Source organism: Brachycentrus maculatus, unplaced genomic scaffold, assembly GCF_059751285.1.
Source record: "Brachycentrus maculatus isolate JH-2025_06_01 unplaced genomic scaffold, ASM5975128v1 h1tg000534l, whole genome shotgun sequence".
NCBI classification, from domain to species: domain Eukaryota; kingdom Metazoa; phylum Arthropoda; class Insecta; order Trichoptera; family Brachycentridae; genus Brachycentrus; species Brachycentrus maculatus.
Window position 1 is genome coordinate 88,149 of NW_028281280.1, and position 25,462 is coordinate 113,610.

General features: G+C 38.8%; 1 protein-coding gene across 3 annotated transcripts in view; it reads left to right on the top strand.

Moving 5' to 3' along the window:
• The window catches only part of LOC148301614 (uncharacterized), a 59,656-nt gene extending 35,298 nt beyond the window's left edge, over window positions 1-24,358 (top strand). For 2 of the 3 annotated variants that reach the window (XM_088272983.1, XM_088272984.1), the window contains 9 exons: window positions 6,590-6,781; window positions 7,557-7,703; window positions 11,692-11,832; window positions 13,557-13,699; window positions 15,624-15,750; window positions 21,139-21,274; window positions 22,078-22,186; window positions 22,943-23,017; window positions 23,808-24,358. In XM_088272983.1, coding sequence (XP_088129109.1) covers window positions 6,590-6,781; window positions 7,557-7,703; window positions 11,692-11,832; window positions 13,557-13,699; window positions 15,624-15,750; window positions 21,139-21,274; window positions 22,078-22,186; window positions 22,943-23,017; window positions 23,808-23,951 — 1,214 coding nt within the window. In that variant the 3' untranslated portion in view covers window positions 23,952-24,358. Of the gene's footprint in view, window positions 1-6,589; window positions 6,782-7,556; window positions 7,704-9,430; window positions 9,659-11,691; window positions 11,833-13,556; window positions 13,700-15,623; window positions 15,751-21,138; window positions 21,275-22,077; window positions 22,187-22,942; window positions 23,018-23,807 lie in introns of those variants that run through there. The other variant, XM_088272985.1, reaches the window with a different exon arrangement.
• Window positions 24,359-25,462: the final 1,104 nt, after the last annotated feature.

Consider the following 25,462-nt stretch of genomic DNA (forward strand, 5'->3'; position numbering starts at 1 on the left):
GTAGTCCGAAAATGTTGCTACCGATCTACGCCAGGAATATTACTACTGGCAGATAATAGTCTGTCATGTGTATAGTGACTGTCATGAGCTAGTCTCTGTCTTACTATCTTATTTTTAATTTATATTTTACTCAATCAATTAATGAAATTATTATCTTATCCCCAATATATGAATTTACCCTATGGGCGCCCATATCGCTCACTCCTTTCAAGAACGTCATAAATCAAAAAACTTAAAAGTGGCTGCCGAATCAATGAATGAAATTATTGAAGGCATATCGAAACTTAATATTTACCCGCTGCAGGGCAGAAAGTGTTGTTTTTGCATTTTGAAGAAAAGGTATTGTTTAATTATTATTTTTTAAATATACTAAATATTTTTCAAATGGAGAAAAAACATTCAGGTTTTACATAAAAAAAGATCTGTTGCACGGTAAAAAGTTCAATAAGTGGCTTGATATTTATTTTTAATACATTTTATTATATTTTAAACTTTAAAAACGATCTCCTGAAAAATCAAGTTTTCTGATACATCACTCCTTTTAAGAACATAAATAAAAAAATACAATGTATTAAAAATAAATATCAAGCCACTTATTGAACTTTTTATTGTGCAAAAGTTCTTTTTAGGTATAACCTGAATGTTTTTTTCTCCATTTGAAAAATATTATCATAAAAAAAATAATTAAACAATACATTTTCTTCAAAATGCAAAAACAACACTTTCTGCCCTGTAGAGGGTAAATATTAAGTTAAAAATATGCCACTTTTGCTGGAATATAGTATGTGCATTTTTGGGGCATTCCGAAAACATGCACAACTGAAAATTGACGATTTTTGATTCATGACGTTCTTGAAAGGAGTGAGCGATATGAGTATGTTGTATGAAGACGTGTTATACAGTATCGAACAGATTAATTGAAACATTTTTTCTGTATCGACTTTACTGATTGACTCTTTTGTCAACCGGGAACGTCATGGTCAACCAATTTGGTCACCTTTTGTGTGTGCGTTATTAAAACGGGAAGCCAGAAAAGGGTATTTAAAGAATTCTTACTTACAGATCGTTTATGTATATAAGTTGGTACACTACAATTACTATTGATATTAACTATTAATATTTAATCTAATTAATTAATGAACTAGTCCACCTCCGTAGTGTAATGGTCAGCACGCTCGGCTACCGTTCTGGAGGTCCCGGGTTCGATTCCCAAGGGGGGTAAAAAAAAATATTGGTAATTTTTTCACTGTAATATTTATTCAATATCACCATGGACTGGTACCTGAAGCGGAGGGCTGATCACCTTTCCTTCATGTGTAAAAACGATCATGATAACACTGCGTTTGTAAGACACAGTGCCCTATGCACCATTGGGGTGCGGATAAGGGTTTTATTATTATATTATATTATTAATTAATGAAATATAGAAATGAAAATGTGAAGTTAGATACACGTCCGTTAGAACCAAGCGATGCAGGCGAATCTCCATAGCGAATTCGTATTTTTCAGTAGTGCCAACTTGGCAGTGTAGCTAGGCGCCTACAGCTCTTTTTCCCGAACGCACTGTACCTCGGGGTGGGTCGCTAGGGAGGGTGTACGGATTGACCCAATTCCCCGATATCCAACGCCAACGACCCCCCAATTTTACAATATGTACAGAGCGGGGATTTTTGTACGGCACGCACGCCACATTAAAATGTATACTGCAGCCCGGCGGCTCTCAGACGGCGGGTCGCGAAATAATTTTGACATTTCGCCGAAATCATTCTCAGACGGGAGGAATATCTAATATAACGTACTCAACCTACTGTAAATGTCTTTGCACTGTTCCGTGTCTGTCTGCTGTGCTGGTCGGGGTTGTGGGCGTCTGTGTACCGGCCAGCGTCGGGTCGGAATCGGATCTAGCTGACCAATTGAACTAAATACTAATCCCTTTCACTACCTACACCGGGGTACTTCTAGAAAATTTGGTGATGGACTTACAAGCTTGTATTTATTTAGATTGGCAGTGACAGGTATATTGGAAGCTTTTAAATGTAAATTCACAGTAAAATCGGGATACAATTTTATATTGTTTCACATTTTCAATAAATTTTTCATCTTAGTTTTAAAAAAAAATTGCTTAGCAAGAGCAGATCTGTCAGGAAGCCTAGATGCTTCTGTATCAGATCTGGGCATGCGGTGGGACAGCTTTCAGTATTATTCGAACCATTATCCGCACCCAGATGGTGCATAGGGCACTGCATCTTATAAACGCGGTGTTATCTTGATCGTTGACACGCGAATGAAAGGCGATCAGCCCTCCACTTCAGGTACCCGTCCAGGGTAATATTGAATAAATATTAAGGGTGAAAAAATCACCCCCCCTGGGAATTGAACCCGGGACCTCCAGTACGGTAGCCCAGCACGCTGACCATTACACTACGGAGGCGGATAAGTGATCACGTAACCAGCCATTTTCAAACTACTGTACTACTAGCTTTGTGATACCACCCGTACGCTTTTGTGATACCACCCGTACGCTTTTGTGATTCTGGCAAAAGACGTCAACTCGAAATAAAAATAAAAATAAAACAAAAAAGGTTCTCGAAATAAAAAAGTTTGGGAATGTCCGCTGTATGATATAGATACCTCCCCTATTTATCAACTAATCAAGTTACGCCATCGACGCTAAAAAGCGAAAGTACTCTAAACGCCATTTTGTGTTTTTTTTCTTTCTATAATGTGGATAAGGTCATCGATATTATGGCTGGTACACGCACCACACACACACACACACACATATATATAATTTGCAGAAAAAAATAATGGCCATCCGGTTCATCTATGATTCTCGATATCCGGTATTTTATTTTAATTCAACTTGTTTTTAAAACTCCACTATATATGTATTTAACAAATCTAATGTGACGCGCATGTTGATGTATCCGGCGGCATTATCAAGCATTTGCGAGATTGTGATAACTTGCGTTTGAGAGTTGCGAAAGCTTGCATTTGAGATTTGTGAAAACTTGCATTTGAGGGTTGTGAAAACTTTATTTTGAGAGTTGTAATTACTTGGATTTGAGAGTTGTGAAATCTTGCATTTGAGAGTTGTGAAAACTTGTAATTGAAAGTTGTGAAAACTTGGAATTGAGAGTTGTGAAAACTTGATTTTGAAAGTTGTGAAAACTTGCACGCGACAGTTGAATAACTTGCATTTGAGAGTTGCGAAAACTTGCGTTTGAGAGTTCTGATAACTTGCATTTGAGAATTGTATAAACTTACATTTAAGAGTCCAAAAATATATTTTACGCCATAAATGTTGAATTCATATTATGCCTGAACTAATCAGTACTTATCATAGAAAATAATTTAGGCTTTTAATTTTTCAAAACCTCTTTTCAAAATAATCAATGTCGGAAATATTGTACTATACGACAGAGTCGTCTAAACTTGCATTTGAGAGTTGTAGAAACTTGTATTTTTTGAGTTGCGAAAACTTACATTTGAGTATACACAGTTGTATTATTGGGACGCTGAAGAATGAGGGTATACGTGATAATTATTATTATTCTTCAGCTGTTGCAAGGAGAATAAAATTTAATTATTATATGAATTTCTATAGTTATACAAAATTAGATGTTAGGGCCTATTGGATTTATGAATAATTATGTTTGAAAAAAAAAACAGCACGTATATTCGACCAAGAAATCTAAAATACCTGCTCTGTCCGCTTATTGTTCAGCGTGAACGAGAGCAATAAATTTAATTATTTAAAAATCAATGCTCCGCCCTCGTAGTGTAATGGTCAGCACGCTCGGCTACCGTTCTGAAGGTCCCGGGTTCGATTCCCAAGGGGGGTAAAATAAATATAAGTGATTTTTTCACTGTAATATTTACTCAATGTTACCCTGGACTGGTAGCTGAAGCGGAGGGCTGATCACCTTTCCTTCATGTGTACACAATCAAGATAACATTGCGTTTATATGACGCAGTGCCCTATGCACCATTGGGGTGCGGGTAAGGGTTTTATTATTATTATTATTCTTAAAAATCAATTTCTTTATTCTATAGTTACTTGGGGAATTTCTATAGTTACAAAAATCTGAATGTTTGGGCTTAAGGGTGCGTCAGTTTTGGAAAATGTGCCGCGCTTTTCGCCGCGTGGATACTAAGTTTGTTTGCCAAAAAATCCGCTCGGAAATATCCCACCTGGACAGATATATTTGATCGTTTAATATTAGCATTCTTCGAATCTCTTCGTAACTCACCTTTTAAATTAAATATCTCCGGCTGATGGCTGAATTTGTGAGTTATGTTGACGTTTTTTTCAGCGTAGCGAAAAACTCGGGACTTTAGCGAACGTAGCCCGTCTACTGTCCATTTTAACGTATCGATAAACTAGGGACTCTAGCGAACGTGGCCATTCTATTGTCAATTTTAACGTATCGAGAAACTAGGGAAAAGTCCCTATTGGCTACGTTAGCTAAAGAGCTAACGTAGCCCTTCTACTGTCAATTGTAACGTATCGATAAACTAGGGACTCTAGCGAACGTAGCCCGTCTGCTGTCAATTTTAACGTATCGAGAAACTAAGGACTTTAGTTGACGTAGCCCGTCTACTGTCGAATTTAACGTATTGTGAAACTTGGGACTCTAGCGAACGTAGACCTTCTCTGTCAATTTTAACGTATCGAGAAACTAAGGACTTTAGTTGACGTAGCCCGTCTACTGTCGAATTTAACGTATTGTGAAACTAGGGACTCTAGCGAACGTAGACCTTCTCTGTCAATTTTAACGTATCGAGAAACTAAGGACTCTAGCGAACGTAGCCATTCTATTGTCAATTTTAATGTATCGAGAAACTATGGATTCTAGCTAACGCAACCCCTCTACTGTCAATTTAACGTATCGAGAAACTAGAGACTCTAGCAAACACAGCCCTTCTACTGTCAATTTTAAACGTATCGAGAAACTAGGGACTCTAGCGAACATAGCCCTTCTACTGTCAATTTTAACGCCAATCTCACGACCGCCACACACGCTTAGTCATTCTCTCGTTATCCATTTGCTCCACGTGTCCGTGTCGCCTTAAAGAAGTCTTATTTTTTTAAATGATAAATTAATCCTGGCCCGTCGGAATTTCCTAGGACGTCATCGGTCACTAAACTGAAAAGAAACAGCATGAATGAAGCCATCTGTGTATAGTTTTCCTAACCTCATAAATCCCTGCATTTAAAATAATAAAATAAAAAAAAAAATTTTTTTTACTATTTATTCTCCATTTATTTTTCATCCGCCTCCGAAGCGTAATGGTCAGCACGCTTGGCTAACGTACTGGAGGTCCCGGGTTCGATTCCCAGGGGGGGTAAAATAAATAAAAGTGATTTTTTCACTCTACTATATATTCAATATTACCCTGGACTGGTGCCTGAGGTGGAGGGCTGATCACCTTTGATTCATGTGTTAACGATCAAGATAACACTGCGTTTCTATGATGCGGTGCCCTATGCACCATCGGGTGCACATCAAGTTTGTAAAACGTCCAATTTGATTTGTAAGACGTCCCATTTGGTTTATAAAAAGTCCAATTTTAATTAGTATGCGTCCAATTTGGTTTGTAGAACGGCCAGTTTGATTTATTAGCCGTCCAATTTGGTTTATAAAGCGTCCAATTTGTATCGAAAAACCTGCATAAATTTATGATCGAGCTTTTTTTGCGTCCGGCTTGAACGTGTTAGCGTGAGCGTACCGCGGGCCTGCGTCGATACACAGTCGTGTGTAATATGACGCATGCACTTATTAATAACCGGCGAACGATATGACTATTGGCAAGCAATGCCAGACGGAATTACGCGCGATGTTACTTACCATCGCGCCGTGCGTTGTGTGTAAACTCTACAGACTGTAGACTCTAGCAGTCTACAGTCTGATGTAAACTCTTTCCTGAAGAGCGCTGCGAACACGCGGCCTCTGGGCTACTACTGTGCCGCGTATCTTGTTATGTTCCCGTGCAGTCCTTTTATATGGGAATGAGAACAAATTTACGTGGGATCACTTCACATGGGATTGAGAACTTTTATATAGTATATATGAATGAGAACTGTTGATATGGGATGAGAACTTTTGACATGAGAATGAGAACTGTATTACATGGTATTGAGAACGTAAATGTGGCAATCGCGATATTTTATATGAGAATGAGAACTGCTTTACATGAGAACGAGAAGATGAGTACCGCTTTACATTGTAATTAATCGATTTGTCGTGGTAATTAAAACCGTTCTACATGAGTATGAGATATTTTTACATGAGAATAAGAAATGTTTTACATGGTAATGAGACCATTATTACATGGCAATGAGAACGGTTTACATTAGAATGATACCTGTGTTTTATGGGAATGATATGTTTTACATGAGAATAAGAAATGTTTTACATAATGGATATGAGACCTGTATTACATGGTAATGAGAACTGTTTTACATTAGAATGAGACCTGTATTACATGGGAATGAGAACTGTTTTACATGATAATGAAAACTGATTTACATGAAAATGAAAACTGATTTACATGGGATTGAGACTTTTTTTTTTGTTTTCCGCAGGTTTCTCCCGCATCCCCGTGTACGAGAACAAGCGCACGAACATCATGGCGATGCTGTACGTGAAGGACCTCGCGTTCGTGGACCCCGACGACAACACGCCGCTCAAGACGCTCTGCCAGTTCTACCAGAACCCCTGTAATTTCGTCTTCGAGGACGTCACGCTCGACGTCATCTTCCGCCAGTTCAAGGAGGGTGCGTACTCCATGCGGTGGACGGGGGCGCGCCCTATTCACAGTCGCGAAGTGTCCGTATGCGTAGACGAAAAGCAAATGTCACTTTACAACATTTTGAGTGTGTCCAAACACTCGTCACTCTTTCGATAATAATACGCAATTCTAAGTTCATATGTCTGGGGCCTTATTCACGTGGAAGACCACATGAAGGTTGTTAATATACCGCTCACTCCTTTCAACAACGTCATATATCAAAAATCGTCAATTTTCAGTTGTGCGTGTTTTCTGAATGCCCAGAAAATGTACTATATCCCAGCAAAAGTAGCATATTTAAATCTTAATATTTACCCGCTACAGGGCAGAAAGTGTTGTTTTTACATTTTGAAGTAAAGGTATTGTTTAATTATTTTTTTTAAATATACTGAATATTTTTCAAATGGAGAAAAAACCTTCACGTTTTACCTAAAGAAGGGAAAAGAAAGAAAGGGAAAAGAAGCAGAGGAAGACCGAGAAAAACATGGCACGATCAGGTATGCCAAATACTTGAAAGTGGTCAGGTTAGGAGTCGTAACAATCGGCGGGTATGTATGAGGAGACGCATGAACGTGGAAGAGGCGAAGAATGTTTGCAAAGACAGAGTGGTGTGGCGTTCTATTCTCTCTGCCTACCCCTGGGGTGAAGCGGCGTGATGGTTAGTTAGTTAGTTAGTTAAAATAAAATATCATAATCCATATCTGTATACACGCCCTTGAGGTAGTTTTTTTTTACAGGAGTTGTCTTGGCTTGGTTTACAGGACACAAGGGACACCTTGCCTTCGTGCAGAGGGTCAACAGCGAGGGGGAGGGTGATCCGTTCTACGAAACCATCGGTCTGGTGACTCTGGAAGACGTCATAGAAGAGATGATCCAAGCAGAGATCATGGACGAGACGGATGTATTCAGTAAGTACTGTTCTCACTTGTTTATTTCTCATTTCCAATGTTTAAAGGCAACTAGCCTTAATTTTTCTTTCTCCGATCCCCCCCTGTAATGGAGCATGGAATACAGTGCCGGATCAATTTATTTAAAAAAAAGACATTTGTGTTTTTATTATTTACAAAAATACTTTAATTTCATACCATTTCTGTGAGCCTAAGCGGCTCATTACTAGAAATAGGTATCAAACTGCGGTAGAGTGGGTTCCAACCGAGAAACCTGACTCAAGAGTCCGCGACACCAACCACGGGACCACAACCCCACACTTATATATTAATAATAATAACAAAACCCTTATCCGCACCCCAATGGTGCATAGGGCACTGCGTCATATAAACGCAGTGTTATCTTGATCGTTTACACATGAAGGAAAGGTGATCAGCCCTCCGCTTCAGGTACCAGTCCAGGGTAATATTGAATATATGTAACAGTGTAAAAATTACTTATATTTATTTTACCCCCCTTGGGAATCGAACCCGGGACCTCCAGAACGGTAGCCGAGCGTGCTGACCATTACACTACGGGGGCGGACGAAATATATTACTTTAATGAAACATATCGAGGGTGTACTGGCAAAAGACGTTAACTCAAAAATATGCAATTTTGACTTAATGGTGCGTATTATAAAGTTTTCAATATTCTATAAACTAGCATAATACATAAAGTAGTTTGAAATCTCATATATATGTGGTTTTACTAGTAAATTCAACCTTGAGTTTAATTTCATTTTTTGACATCTCACCAAAGATGAAGCAGACTATGGAAGCCTGGGCATTTACGGGGCTGACGACCGTCATAGGCTGGTTTATGTGATCACTTTACACACGTGCAACATTCACCAATTCTACCCATTATTGACAACCACACTACTCAAATTCTTGGAAGTTCTATATATCGCTCACCCCTTTCAAGAACGTCATAAATCAAAATACTTGATTTTTCAGGAGATTTCAAAGTTTGAAAATATAACACAATGTATTAAAAATATATATCAAGCCACTTATTGAACTTTTTACTGTGCAACAGATCTTTTTAGGTAAAACCTGAAGGTTTTTTCTACATTTGAAAAATATTTAATTTATTTATTAAAATAATTAAACAATACATTTTCTTCAAAATGCAAAAACATCATTTTCTGCCCTGTAGCGAGTAAATATTAAGTTAGAAATATGCCTCTTTTGCTGGGATATAGTATATTTTCTGGGCATTCCGAAAACATGCACAACTGAAAATTGACGATTTTTGATTTTGATGACGTTCTTGAAAGGAGTGAGCGATATGTGAACTCCGCGTATAATTAGTTGGACAGTACTCTGAATAAAGATTGTGACTTGTGATGGGCACGGTAGCCGGGTACATTATACCTTATTTGGGAAGTCAAAACCGGACTATCTAGACGTCCACTGATTACATCCTGGAGGATAACAGGGATTATTCAAACAGCAATTTTAGGTTTAACGTCTGGTGGCTTGTACACAGATGCCTCCACAACCCCGACCGGCACAGCAGATAGACCCGGAAATGGACAAAGTTTTTTCAGAAAATTTCCAGTCATCGCATTTCCCACTCGACAATTATTCATCTACATTCAATAGCAGATCTTCCAACCTGACCTAGCCTCTCCTTACCTCTTCTAACCTAACCTAACCTAACCTAACCCGTCCCTCTTATCATGTCCCAACCTTCCTTGCAGACATGAAGCGAGCGCAGGAGGAGGCCGAGAAATACGGAGAGACTTCCGACGGCAGACGCAGATCGAGGAAGATGTCGCTCGTGTACTTCCGGTCCATTCCCAAGAAGCCCAAATCCGATAACCGATCCTAACATAACCCGATCCAACCCTGCCTGACCCGACCTGACCTGTGATATTGTAACATCCACGCCCCAATCCGACACTGGAAAGTATACCAGAGCCGTTGCAGCCATGTCTCAATCGCAATCGTCTTACCTGACAATAGCTAATGTCCAATGCCTCCTACATAATAAATACAATGCCACCAAGTTTATATTTTGATATCTGATCTAATAGGGTTCCGTGCGGAACTGTTCCCGAATAGCACATGTAATAATTGAAGGTAAATTTAAACTCCATATTAAAAAATATATATTTATTTTTAATTTTTTAAAAGTAGTATTTGTGTTTTTTTTATCATTATTTGCAAAACCACTTCAATTTCATACTATGTCTGTGAGACTAAGCGGCTCATTATTAGAAATAGGTATCAAATTGTGGTAGAGCGGGTTCGAACCAAGAAACTCTGACTCAAGAGTCTGCAACACTGACCACGGGACCACAACACGACACTAATTGTAACCAAGAGTCGATTTGCTGACCCTCTGTGCCGTTTGAACAGTGCCAGGTGCGTGTTTGGCACGCTGTTGTCAATGCTGGGACGAAACCACGTTGCACTCCTCAGCGGCTTCTCCTGAGGAGTGCAACGGGTTTCCTCCCAGCAATGAGCAAATACTGACAAGTTCCCGACTGGCCCACACTAGATTATCCCTCCTGTTCCCAACACAGATTCCAATAAAACATGTTCTTAGCTTGAAGAAACAAAACCTCACTCAATGATCTATAAGAAAATGCTAGGATTTGTTCTGCGTACTGCCAGGGTTTTCCAAAATACCCGCGTGCTGAGAACTCTTTATAACTCCTTGGTGCGAAGTAGACTCGAGAGTGGCTCCATGATTTGGGGGCCACACGAGCTTAAGTACTCTCTTATGGTAGAGAAAGTCCAAAAGAAGTTTTTGAGGTATCTCTACATGAGAGAGTACGGCTATTATCCTCGGCTCTACCCGACCCAGTTCTCCAGGGTATGCTCGGCTACAATAGTTTAGAGACTAGAAGGAATGTGTATTTGATTACGCATTTTTATCGATTGTTGCGCGGTATGATGGATAATCCTGAAATTATCCGGAGCATCGGTCTGTATGTTCCCGATAGTTACCTAAGACAGCGTCGGCATAGATTGTTTCACATTCCTATACACAGGACCAACCTGCCGATGGTTATGCCTGTAGGAAGAGCTACCGCTATGTTGAACAATATCACATTGGATATTGATCTGTTCCATGTGTCCGAAGGAGTTTTCTGAAGCGGGATTCTTCTACACCTTTAAGTCTTATTGCTTACTTTTATTATAATATATACGCCTTGAATATTGTTTGTAATGTATATATTATTTTTTATTAAATAAATTGAATTGAAATTTAATTGAATTGAATAAACCTTGTACATAATAAGCATAAAAAATATAAATATATATGTATTTATTTAAACTTCATGTACAGAAAAGAAATAACTGCATTGGAGGGCTTATTGCTAGAAAGCAATACCTTCCGACCAACCAGAAACAGACCAGTGATATTGGTCAAAACGTTTGATACCATATATAGCTGTTTGCCATCAGAGGGTAGATAGTACTTGAACATTAAAAAAATATATAAATTACAAATCGATGATAGTAAGGAAGGCAAAGGAAGTAGGGAGTTTAGGGAAGGAGGTAGAGGGAGGAGGTTTGATGGACAGTTAGGGTACTAATGATAGATAGTAATGTCTCAGACGTTTTAATATAAAATATACTAGATACAGGCTCACAATTTATGTATTCCTCCGTAATATAATTACGTATTACATAAAAGTAATAATAAATAATAATAAAACCCTTACTGCACCCCAATGGTGCATAGGGCACTGCTTCATATAAAAGCAGTGTTATCTCGATCGATTACACATGAAGGAAAGGTGATCAGCCCTCCGCTTCGGGTACCAGTCCAGGGTAATATAGGATTCTAATGATAGATAGTATGATACACGGAGACTGCTGACTGTCCTCAGCAGGCCTCCCGTTCCACTAGAAGAGGGTTGCTCGTTTAGTGTCCCAGCTTGATTTATGGCACCAATGTCCTTGGCTAGTATTATCATGTATGATACCGGAACTGTCTCTCTTGCAGCCGACAACAAGTCCAAGAGGCGCCGGAACCATCCCGCCAACAAGCTGCAAGACTTTGGCGTCTTCGCAGAGAGGAGGGAGAACCAGCGAATCCGGATCTCCCCCCAGCTGACCCTGGCCACCTTCCAGTACCTGAGCACGTGTGAGTACGCCCCTGCACTGCTCGCTAGCCGACCCGATTCGGCTCTGGTTTTTAAAAATACAAGCAAAATCGACCATTAAGTACACATATTCATTGTAACCGCAGACAGTTGGTAGAATTCCATATTGAATCGTTGGGTAATATATCCAAAATAAAACAAGGTTTGTTGGATTGAATTCTACATTTATTTATGTGTATATTTTGTCCGCCTCCGTAGCATAATGGTCAGCACGCTCGGCTACCGTACTGGAGGTCCCGGGTTCGATTCCCAGGGGGGGTCAAATAAATATAAGTGATTTTTTCACTCTTATATTTATTCAATATTACCTTGGACTGGTACCGGAAGCGGAGGGCTGATCACCTTTCCTTCATATAACGATCGAGACAACACTGCGTTTATATGATGCGGTGCCCTATGCACCATTGGGGTGCGGATAAGGGTTTGAATGAAAATGAATAAATATTAATACGTGACGCGTTTCGTCTTCTTAGGACATTATATATATAATATCCCAACTAAACTAACTAACTAACCATCACGCCGCTTCCCCGCACGGGTAGGCAGAGAGAATAGAGCGCCACACCACTCTGTCCTTGCAAACATTCTTCGCCTCTTCCACGTTCATGCATCTCCTCACACATACCCGCCGATTGTTACGACTCCTAACCTGACCACAATATAATATATAATATCCCAAGTCCCATATATAATGTCCCGAGTGTTTGATAATGTCCTAAGAAGAGGAAACGCGTCACGTATTAACATATACATAAATAAATGTAGAATTCAATCCAACAAACCTTGTTTTATTTCGGATATATTACCTGACAATAAGTACACGTTTTTGACAATGTTTTCAGTGTCCAAATGCTTTTTCACAAATCTGGGTTTCTCCACTTTTTTAATAATTTTTTTGTTAGTTGGAAATTGCATTTAATTTTTATTTTATAACCCTCATCCGCACCCAACGGTGCATAGGGCGCTGCATCGTATAGAAGCAGTGTTACCTTGATCGTTTAATACACGAAGAAACTTCACCTTTACCAGGGACTATGTCGATGTACCAGTCCAGGGTATAATTGAACAAATATTAGACCGAAAAACCTCTGATATTATAAAACCGCTGAAAAATAACTCTAATATTTTTTTCTTCTTTATTTTAAATTCTTTTGCATTACATAACATAAATTCAAATACAAAAAAATATGAATAAAATATAAATATGAATACAAAAAAAGATCCCACAAAGGCATGGCCTGTGTGTGGGTATACAATATAATTTAGTCATAGTAAAAGGTATAAGGGTATAGGTATTATCAGTAGAACTAGAATAATAATAATAAAACCCTTATCCGCACCCCAATGGTGCATAGGGCACTGCGTCATATAAACGCAGTGTTATCTTGATCGTTTACGCATGAAGGAAAGGTGATCAGCCCTCCGCTTCAGGTACCAGTCCAGGGTAATATTGAATAAATATAACAGTGAAAAAATCACTTATATTTATTTTACCCCCCTTGGGAATCGAACCCGGGACCTCCAGCACGGTAGCTAAACACACTGACCATCACACCACGGAGGCGGACAGTGTTGATATAAAATACAAAAAATATAATTGGAGTATTTGGACACACTCAAAATGTTATTATAACCTGTGACGCCATTTATCAAATGTTGCTTGGATCATTTTGTTCACTGCGTGTATTGTATCTTTCCGGAGCAGTGGAGCCGTTCAAGTCCGACGTGGTCTCGGAGACCATCCTGCGCCGGATGCTGAAGCAGGACATCATCCACCACATCAAGTTCCGGAACAAGGAGCGGCTCAAGTCGGATCCCACCACGCTCATCTACGAGCAAGGCAAACCGGTGAGCCTCAGCATCCACACCCTAGGCTCGGCACGCAATCCCGAGTGCATTTTGATTCCCTGTAAAAATGTGCTGTAAAAGCATTTATGTTCCCTATAAAACTGCACAGCATTTTGATTCCTAAAGGTGGAAGACTGACCGGAGCGTTTCGTCGTAATATAACGTCGTAACATCGCTCGCGGCGAGCATCCGGATGGAGAACTAGGGATGGAGCGTGCGGCTCGCTGTACTGACTATACGAATGCTTGCATCGTAACATGTTACGTTACGACCAAATGCTCCGGTCAGTCTCCACCTTAATACAAATGTGTACAATTTGATTCCTTATTAAAATGCGTATCATTTTGATTCCCTTTCAAATTGAATAGCATTTTGATTCCCTGTCAAATTCTAAAGCACTTTGATTCCCGATGCAAATATGTATTATTTATATTTCTAATCAAATTGTAATGAATTTTGATTCCTAATAAAAATGTATAACATTTTGATTCCCTAAAAAAATGTATAGCATTTTGATTCCCTAAAAGAATTTATAGCATATATAGCACAGAGTGAATGCTGGGAACAGAGTGAATGGTGCACTAAAATCAGTTTTAGCAAATAAAAATCTATCAGCGGAAGCTAAACTGGCAGTACACAATGGAGTTCTGGTTCCAACCCTTATGTATGGAAGCGAAGCATGGAGTTGGCAAAAGAAGGATGAAAGCAGACTGAATGCAGTCGAAATGCAATCCCTCAGACGAATGTGTGGCAAAACGATGTTTGATAGATGTTCGAATGATGAAATAAGGAAAGAATGTAAGGCTGAGATAAGCATTATCGATAAAATTAAGAAAGGTGTGTTGAGATGGTTTGGACATGTGGAGCGTATGAGTGAAGAAAGAACGGTTAAACAAATTTATGGAGCGAATGTAGTTGGAAAAAGAAGCAGAGGACGACCGAGGAAAACTTGTCACAATCAGGTATGTCAAATACTTGAAAGCGGCCGGGTCAGGAGTCGTAATAATCGTCGGGTATGTATGAGGAGATGCATGAATGTAGAAGAGGCAAAGAATGTTTGCAAAGACAGAGTGGTGTGGCGTTGGATTCTCTCTGCCTACCCCTGCGGAGAAGCGGCGTGATGGTTAGTTAGTTAGTTAATGTAAAGCATTTTGATTCCCGTTAAAACTGTGTGGACGTATTGGTGGCCCGTTGGTACTGATCACGGGCCCACGCGTCCCAATCTCCTCAAAGATTGCAATTGATTATTATATGAAATCATAAAAAGAATAAATACTTGAATTTACTTGATATAGCGTTTATTTTGGACAAAAAAAATTTGTTTTACGATTTAACTTAAGATTAACAGGTTTTACTTCTTCTTCTTTCTGTGCCACTTCTAACGAAGATCGGCGATCATCATGGCTATCTTCACTTTAGATGCTGCAGCTCGGAACAGAGATTTGGTGCTTCTGCCAAACCATTGACGTAGGTTTTTCAGCCATGATGTCCTTCGGCGTGCTTGAGTTCTTCGCCCCTCAATCTTTCCTTGTATGATTAGGTGGAGAAGACGATATTTTTCATTTCTCATGACGTGTCCGAAGTACGTCAGCGCACTCTGCTTGATGGTTGCGCTAGGTTTTACGCTAAACTTAATTCACTAAAATATTACTGAAATGTTACAAAATTTGTCACGACGAAATGGTACGGTAAATGGGCATCTGAAGTTAGGTCAGGTCGCTCCGGTGGCTTGGGACGAAAGAGAATCTACTTTGCGTTGTAACTACTTTTAACGGCGTGGTGACGTCATGTTGTTGCACGACCGTCCATGGTTTGTCGGGCCGACCGAGGCACCATACTGTATAGCATTTTGATTCCCTTTAAAACTGTGTAGCAATTATGATTCCCTATAAAATTGTATAGCGTTCTTTCTCTGTGCTTCCAGGTCGATTACTTTGTCATTATTTTGGAGGGGAGAGTGGAGGTGACCGTCGGGAGGGAGAAGCTCGTCTTCGAGAGCGGCCCCTTCACCTACTTCGGCGCCCAGGCCCTCATGCAGAACGTCTGCATCGGTGAGTGTCATTCTCGGAAGGAAAGGGTGCAAGGCTGAGATGAGCACTATCCAGCAAACTAAGGAAGGCGGCTTGGGATGGTTTGGGAAGGATGAGAGTAGACTGGATGCAGTCGGGATGCCATCTCTCAGTGCGGCAAGACCATGTATGGTAGATGTTCCAATGGTGATACAAGGAAAGGGTGCAAGGCTGAGATGAGCACTATCCAGCAAACTAAGGAAGGCGGCTTGGGATGGTTTGGGAAGGATGAGAGTAGACTGGATGCAGTCGGGATGCCATCTCTCAGTGCGGCAAGACCATGTATGGTAGATGTTCCAATGGTGATATAAGGAAAGGGTGCAAGGCTGAGATGAGCACTATCCAGCAAACTAAGGAAGGCGGCTTGGGATGGTTTGGGAAGGATGAGAGTAGACTGGATGCAGTCGGGATGCCATCTCTCAGTGCGGCAAGACCATGTATGGTAGATGATCCAATGGTGATATAAGGAAAGGGTGCAAGGCTGAGATGAGCACTATCCAGCAAACTAAGGAAGGCGGCTTGGGATGGTTTGGGCATGTGGATCGAATGAGTGAAGAAGAACGGTAAAACAAATTTACGAGGCGAATGTGGTTGGAAATAGAAGCAGAGGAAGATCAAAGATAACTTGCCATGATCAAGTATTTCAAATACTTGGGCATGGACAGTAGAAGAAGGCAATGCAAGGCATTATCGATAGAATTAAGGAAGGTCTGTTGAGATGGTTTGGACATGTTGAACGAATGAGTGAGGAAAGGGTAGTGTAACAAATTTATGAGAAAATGTGGTTGAACACAGAAGCAGAGGAAGACCGAGGAAAACTTGGCATTGTTTACTTTAGATAACTGAGCTTGGTCAGGTCAGGAGTGGGAATAATCGGCGTGTATGTATGAGGAGATGGATGAATGTGGAAGAGCTGAAGAATGTTTGCAAAGCTAGAGTGGTATGGCATTTTATTCTCTCTGCCTACCCCTACAAGGGATCGGCGTAATAATTCATTAACACATATTTATATATATATATATATATATATATATATATATATATATATATATATATATATATATATATATATATATATATATATATATATATATATATACACCCCTGGACAAAAAAATTTACGAGTCCTCAAAAAAACTAAAATTGACACATAATGAATTATTCTTGATATTTAATTAGTTTTTTTTTGTATTGTTTGACATATGTGATGACTACTCGTTACTTCAAGGTTAAAATAAAAGATCCTACTCATGAATTGTACTTGGAAATTGCCATTATATACCAGGTATCAGATTACCCGAACCTTAGAGACCCATAACGGTTCATTTATGGTCGAGTGTTTGTGATGAAATAATAAAAGACATGTTTTTTTTCAATTCATATTTAAGAAGTAGGTTCTAATCGCTTTATTTTAAATTAAGGTATTTTACATTAAAACATATTTATAACATTTAAAAATATTTAATACTTAGTGAATTCGCCTTTATTTTTTATAACATGTAAAATTCTATTATTTAACGAAGCGTAAAGCGAATCTAAAATTTCTGAAGTTATTTCTTCTTCCCAAACTTGAATCAAGTTTCTTTTTAATTCCTCAATGTTTTTTGATTTTTTTTTTCCGACTTTTTTCTTCATAATAGCCCATAAATTTTCTATCGGGTTCAAATCAGGACTATTCCCGGGCCACGTCATCGATTTTAAGCCAATTTTATCCTTGAATTCATTGATCTGTAAAAAAACAATAAATTATTTATCAAGTGGTCACAAAATGCATTAAAAAAATAAATATTTGTACTCACAGTGCGGGCTCTATGGCACGGCGCAGAATCGTCCTGAAAAATCGGGTCCGCGGTATACTGCGTAATGTCCTCGATTGTTGGAATAAGATGGTTTTTCAACACTTTTTTGTACTGGATGGCATTCATCGTACCCTGTATAAAATTTAGAGGTCCCAAACCGTACGCTGTCATGCACCCCCAAATCATGACGTAGGGTGAATGTTTAACGGTTCGAGTGACGCACGACGGATGATATCTTTCCCCAGGTTTTCGTCGAACTATCTTTATGCCGTCTGGACCAAAAAGGTTGAATTTTGATTCATCGGAGAAAATAACGTTTTGCCAATCCTCCAAGGTCCAATTCTGGTGCTCTTTCGCCCAATCCAGTCTAGCCTTCTTCATTTTGTTCGTCAGTAATGGTTTCTTTGCGGGTCTTCGTGCTTGGAAACCATGCTCCAACAGCCGCCTGGACACTGTTTTTACTGAAAATGTTGATGTGCTGGTAGACTGCACCTCTGCGTGTATTTCAGATGCCGTTAAAAATCGATCGCGCATAACAATTTTTTTTATTAAGCGATCATCTCGGGCAGATGTCACGCGCCCCCGTCCGCTTCCTTTTTTCCGTTCTATGGATCCAGTTTCTTGGAATTTTTTTAATAAAAACCTCACTGCACCTTCTGAATACCCAACTCGACGAGATATTTCACAATTAGATATGTTTTGTTGCGACAATGTGATTATTTTGGATTTCATCGCAATCGACATTTTCTTTGCACTTTTCATGATTGTTGTGTTATGTTCACTCAAACGCGGGTAAAACAAGACTGTTTGAGACATTTTTAAATATAAATATTGTAGAAAGGTGACACATAGTGTCCTTAATTTATCGAACAAAAGAAAGAGGTATCAAAAAAGGATTTCTTAGAAAAAGAGTTAAGTAAAGTCAAGGCGTGCGGTAGCAGGTAAACTCGTAAATTTTTTTGTCCTGCGGTGTATATATATATATATATATATATATATATATATATATATATATATATATATATATATATATATATATATATATATATATATATTATTTATATACATATATATATATATATATATATATATATATATATATATATATATATATACACATCGCTCACTCCTTTCAACAATGTCATATATCAAATATCGTCAATTTTCAGTTGTGCATGTTTTTGGAATGTGCAGAAAATGTACTGTATCCCAGCAAAAGCGGCATATTTTAAACTTAATATTTACCCGCTACAGGGCAGAAAGTGATGTTTTTGCATTTTGAAGAAAAGGTATTGTTTAATTATTTTTTAAAATATACTAAATATTTTTTAAAAGACGAAAAAACCTTCAGGTTTTACCTAAAAAGATCTGTTGCACAGTAAAAATTTCAATAAGTGGCTTGATATTTATTTTTAATACATTGTATTATATTTTTAAAATTTAAAAGTGATCTCCTGAAAAATCAAGCTTTTTGATAATATGACGTTGTTGAAAGGAGTGAGCGATATGTGTGTGTTTTATACCTTATATTCAAATGTTTTTTTAAAATACTGCGGCAGGTCTTAGCCAATCTAACACGGCCACGCTGGATCAAGCGGATGACAAAAAACTTCCTAACGCTCCCAGCGGTTGGTCTGACAAAAACTAACATATTCACTCACGACACACTCGCTTCCACACACCGCACTACGCTTTGTCAAATGCAATTTTAGTATCACAAAAGCATACGGGTGGTATCACAAAGCGTACGGGTGGTATCACAAAAGCGTACGGGTGGTATCACAAAAGCGTACGGGTGGTATCACACAAGCTTACGAGTAGTACAGTAGTTTGATAATGGCTGGTTTAGCGATCACTTATCCGCCTCCGTAGTGTAATGGTCAGCGTGCTGGGCTACCGCACTCTAGGTCCCGGGTTCGATTCCCAAGGGGGGTGATTTTTTCACTCTTCATATTTATTCAATATTACCACGGACTGGTGCCTGAAGCGGAGGGCTGATCACCTTTCCTTCATGTGTTAATGATCGAGATAACACTGCATTAATATGATGCAGTGCCCTATGCACCATCGGGTGCGGTAAGGGTTAAAAAAAAAAGTGATCACTTTACGCACGTGCGAAATTCACCATTCTACACATGATTGACAACCACGGTACTCAATTCTTTGGCACCTCTACATTTAATATCATTACACTGTATGTGAGTTCAATAGAGCCATCTATGGTTGGCTTGGGAAAACTTTTATTTAGCAGAAGCTCTATGTTTGGACGCAAGATCAGAACCCGGATTGTTTTTACATACGTTGAAACGCCTGAAAGATGATTTTAATTTTTTTATGTAGCTTTTTATCTGACAGACTTTTGTATCCTTCTTCATCTGAGGTGTTAAAATGTCTAAATAACTCAGAAGAGAAAACCAGATTTGTGGACGAGTATTTGGACGCATGTTTTGATTAAAATGTGTTGATTTTTAAGTTTTACTCACAAAATTTTGAGTGTGTCCAAATACCTGTTCACAAATCTGGATTATCTCCAATTACAGGAGTTATTTTTCATATTATTTTATGACATCTTATCAAGGACGAAGAAGAATATGGAAGTCTGGGCATTTACGGGGCTTACGACCGTCATGGGCTGGTTTAAGTGATCGCTTTACGCATGTGTAACATTCACCAATTCTACCCATTATTACAATACAACCACACTACTCAAATTCTTGGAAGTTCTAGATATATGAACCAATTTATAAACCTTGTTCTTGAATCAATAATATAAGAGTTTTATACTTAGTAAAAAGCTTCTTTACATCTCACCAATAGATGTCTCTAGTGAAGTTCTAGCGATTCAAGAACAAGGTTTCTAAATTGGTTCATATATATATATAGAACTTCCAAGAATTTGAGTAGTGCGGTTGTCAATAACGGGTAGAATTGGTGAATGTTACACGTGTGTAAAGTGATCACTTAAACCAGCCTAAGACGGTCGTCAGCCCCGTAAATGCCCAGACTTTTATATTCTTCTTCATCTTTGATGAGATGTCGAAAAATAATATGAAAGTGACATTTTAATTATAAAATGGAAAATCACAAATATTTTAAATATATTTTAATTTCTTTATCAATATATTTGTCGTTTAATTTCTAGAACTCCATTTTAATTTTTGCATTCAATTTACGTATCAAACATTAGTTTGAAAATACCATAACTATTTTATTTGTAGTTTTGGCATTTACTTTGTGGTAAGTCATGATGAAACTACTAAAGAAAACACATTTATAGACCTATTAAAACAAAAACAAGTGGAAAAAAGAGCAGAGGAAGACCGAGAAAAACATGGCACTATCAGGTATGCTGAATACTTGAAAGTGGTCAGGTTAGGAGTCGTAACAATCGGCGGGTATGTATGAGGAGATGCATGAGGCGAAGAATGTTTGCAAAGACAGAGTGGTGTGGCGTTCTATTCTCTCAGCCTACCCCTGCGGGGAAGCGGCATGTTGGTTAGTTAGTTAGTTAGTTAGTCATTTATAGACATTTTAAAATAAAGTTAAAATGAAAATGTGTTGTTCTTCGCAGCTGAGTCTCCCGTGATCCCCCCGACGGCTCTCGGCTCCCTGCAGTCCATCAACATGGACTCCATGATCCGGTACACCTTCGTCCCGGACTACTCCGTGAGGGCCATCACGGAGGTCTTCTACGTCAGCGTCAAGAGGTAATTAATATTTCTTTTCATCTCACCAATCACAAACGAAATCAGTGCTTTTAACCGGATCCACGCGGCTCGCATAACCGTATGTGTTTTCACAAAACATGCCCCATACGCGGCCGACATAAGCGTATGTGTTTTTACTTTGCTCCAAGTTTCCAACCTCAGTTCAACTTGGAGGGATTTTTTCATGGTGTGGAACTTTGGATAAAATAATACGTCAATCCTCGGCCTTATGACATCTGTTGAAATATCTGACTAATAATTTGCAACACCACAAGGATAAATAAAAGAACAGATCCCTGATTTTTCTCGAGGTCGGTAATTAGTCAGCGCCATAATCATGCCCTATATCTGTCTCACTCTCGACGCAACGCATCGCCAGTGGGTAAGAGTGACACACGATGCGTGCTTTGATTTATTTATGTTACGATCTTATTTGTTTATATTACGATATGTTTCGAGAATAATGTGACACAAGTGTATTATAGAGTACCAAAAAGGCACAATGAATCCCATTGAACTTTTTGTTTAGGGAAATAAATCGTTTCTTAACTAAATACATGATAAAAGTAATCACTTAAAAACCGGCGAAATACCGCCGCGCACGGGCGTCTCTTAGGAACAAAGTTAACGCGGTTAGAAGGTTAATATACAAAATATAATTTAAAAAGTTGTGCCACAAAAATGTGCTAAAACATTAAAAAAATTACATAATAATGTTTCGCTTCATGAGTAAGATTCTGGAACGAATTGTTCGCGTTATGAGAGGTTTCGCTGCATATTTACATCTTTTGTTGCCCCCGCAGGTCCCTGTACCTGGCCGCCAAGCGGGCCACCCTGATGGAGCGCTGCGCCGGCAGCCGCCAGAAGGGCTCCGAGGACGCTGGCGAGCAGTTTGACGATGAAGTGGAGAAGGTGAGGAACTCTCCGCCTCCGCGCGCATCAGAGACGCCAGAACGCGGCGTCTTAAAATGGGCGACATCGCCCATTTGCGGGTGATCGAGGAATCTCAAAGGGCAATTTGGCGGACGACGCGAGGAGTCAAACAGACAAAAGCAGTTTGCTGAAAAAAGAATGTGTGAAAAATGGGTTCAGCATTTATAACGTTGGTGCTTGTCTGTCATGATGACGTGGCCGAATGACATGGCCTATTTCGTTTCTACCCGCCTCCATTATCCTTGTTTTATGGCTCTCTAATGCATAGTTTTATTGTTTAATGACTATGTATAAAAAAATAAAAAAAAATAAATATATCGTAGTCATACAGGAGAAAGTGACCAACTAACGGAACGTTAAATGTTCAGGAGGGCCATTTAAGTCACTTTTGCTTGGCAACAAAATAAACACCAATGCCGTTAGCCATTTTTACCAAGTCAATATATTATACTTCCAAGTTTAAAATCCTTTGGGATGTTTTTCAGGGCAATATTAAGCTAGTAAGATATCAAATAGTCAATGATCACGTTTTTGTAAGCAAATGCACTTGGTCACTTTCTCCTGTATGACTACAATATAATAAACAATAAAATTTAATGACTATATATATATATATATATATATATATATATATATATATATATATATATATATATATATATATATATATATTTATATATATATATATATATATATATATATTAATAAGCTAATTATTTATAACTATTTTTACAGCTATTGCATTCGTTAGAGGAAGAAGGCAGCCCTGTTGAAAACAGATCACCTTCTCACCACCTGAATTCACATCCGGTAAGGGAAATTTCATATTACTACGGCCAAGTTGACGCCGCAATGATCCGTTGCAATATCCGAGGGTCAATTCTTACTGTGCCACTCCAGCTTACTACACTTTAGGTTTTGTCACTTGTCTCCTTTCTCCCACCTTCTCGGCGTCCAGTAGGGGTCCTCCGAGGATGTGACTTGGTTTGCGAGCGAGTGCGTCACAATTATAGAGAATGTTGATGAGTGTTTGGCTATCCTCCGTACAAAATCTGTATACTGGGGAGTCATGTCCAATAAAATTTAAACATCGCTCACTCCTTTCCATAACGTCACATATCAAAGATCATAAATTTTTGCTACAGGGCAGAAAGTGTTGCTATTGCATTTTGAAGAAAAGGTATTGTTTATTAATTTTTTTAATCACTTAATATATATATATATATATATATATATATATATATATATATATATATATATATATATATATATATATATATATATATATATATATCTTGTCTTCCTCCGTAGTGTAATGGTCAGCACGCTCGGCTACCGTTCTGGAGGTCCCGGGTTCGATTCCCAATGGGGGTAAAATAAATATAAGTGATTTTTTCACTGTAATATTAATTCAATATTACCATGGACTGGTACCTGAAGCGGAGGGCTGATCACCTTTCCTTCATGTGTTAACGATCAAGATAACACTGCGTTTATGACACAGTGCCCTATGCACCATTGGGGTGCGGATAAGGGTTTTATTATTTTTTTTATTATATCTCGCAGCTATGAGATGACGAGTCTCTCTCTTCCCTTGCAGGTGTCCCCTTCGAATCCCAACGGCTCCGTGCGCAGCTCGCGCCACCAGTCGCCCGTGAAGCAGCTGGCGCAGCTGGCCGAGCCCGAGTTCATGGACGCGGTCGCCCACGAGACCAACACGCTGCTGCCGCACAGCAAGAGCTAGTGCCGACCGCGGCCGGTCTAGACCGAGTCTAGACGCCCGGGGCGAGCGCGCGGCCGCGTCCACCCGTCCGGGAGAACGTCCCTCCGATGTTTCCAGATCACGCCGAGATCCGGACCGCCCAGGGATAACGTAACGCAGTCGAATCATCCTTTGATGATACGTCACAATCAAATTATCCATTTATTGTAACTGGAAACTGGTGGTAGAATTCCATATTGAATTTTTGGGTAATATATCCAAAATTATACAAGGTTGTTGGATTGAATTCTACTTTTATTTACATATTTTTTTATTGAACGGCCTTTAGCATAATACATATATACAGTATCTTATATAAAAATACACTAATGAATACACTAATACAGAAACAAAAAGTCTTAAACATAAAATAATAATAAAATAACAAATAGCAAGCACTGGTCAATACACGTCTCCTTCACACACCATCAGCGAGCAGCGAGAGAGAGTGAAACACAATGTTTACATGTATATATATATATATATATATATATATATATATATATATATATATATATATAATAAAACCCTCATCCGCACCCCAATGGTGCATAGGGCACTGCTTCATATGAACACAGTGTTATCTTGATCGTTTACACACGAAGGAAAGGTGATCAGCCCTCCGGTTCAGGCACCAGTCCAGGGTAATATTGAAATATTACAGTGAAAAAATCACTTATATTTATTTGACCCCCCCTGGGAATCGAACCCGGGACCTCCAGAACGGTAGCCGAGCGTGCTGACCATTACACTACGGAGACATATATATACATATATAAATATATATATATATATATATATATATATATGTATATATATATATATATATATATATATATATATACATATATGATAGTAGTTAGTCCGCCCCCATAGTGTAATGGTCAGCACGCTCGGCTACCGTTCCGGAGGTCCCAGGTTCGAACCCCAGAGGGGGGTCTAATAAATTTAAGTGATTTTTTCACTCTTATATTTATTCAATATTACCCTGGACTGGTACCTGAAGCGGAGGGCTGATCAACGTGTGTTAACGATCGAGATAATACTGCGTTTATATGATGCAGTGCCCTATGCACCATTGGGGTGCGGAAGAGGGTTCGAACGAATGAAAAATGATAGTGTTACGCGTTTCTTTTTATTAAGACATTATCAAACATTTGTTTGACAATGTCTTAATAATACAAAACGCATCACATGCGTCGGTTGTGGTCCCGTGGCTAGTGTCGTGGACTCTCAGGTCAGAGCTTCTCGGTTGGAACCCACTCTACCACAATTTGATACCTATTTCTTATAATGAGCCGCTTAGGCTCACAGAAATCACAGAAATAGTATGAAATTGAAATAATTGTTTGAATAATAAAAATACAATTATTTATCTTTGCTTTGAATAAAAAAAAAACCTAAATATTATCAGATATCCCTCACTCTTTTCAGCAACGTCATACATCAAAAATCGTCAATTTTCAGTTGTGCGTGTTTTCGGAATGCCCAGA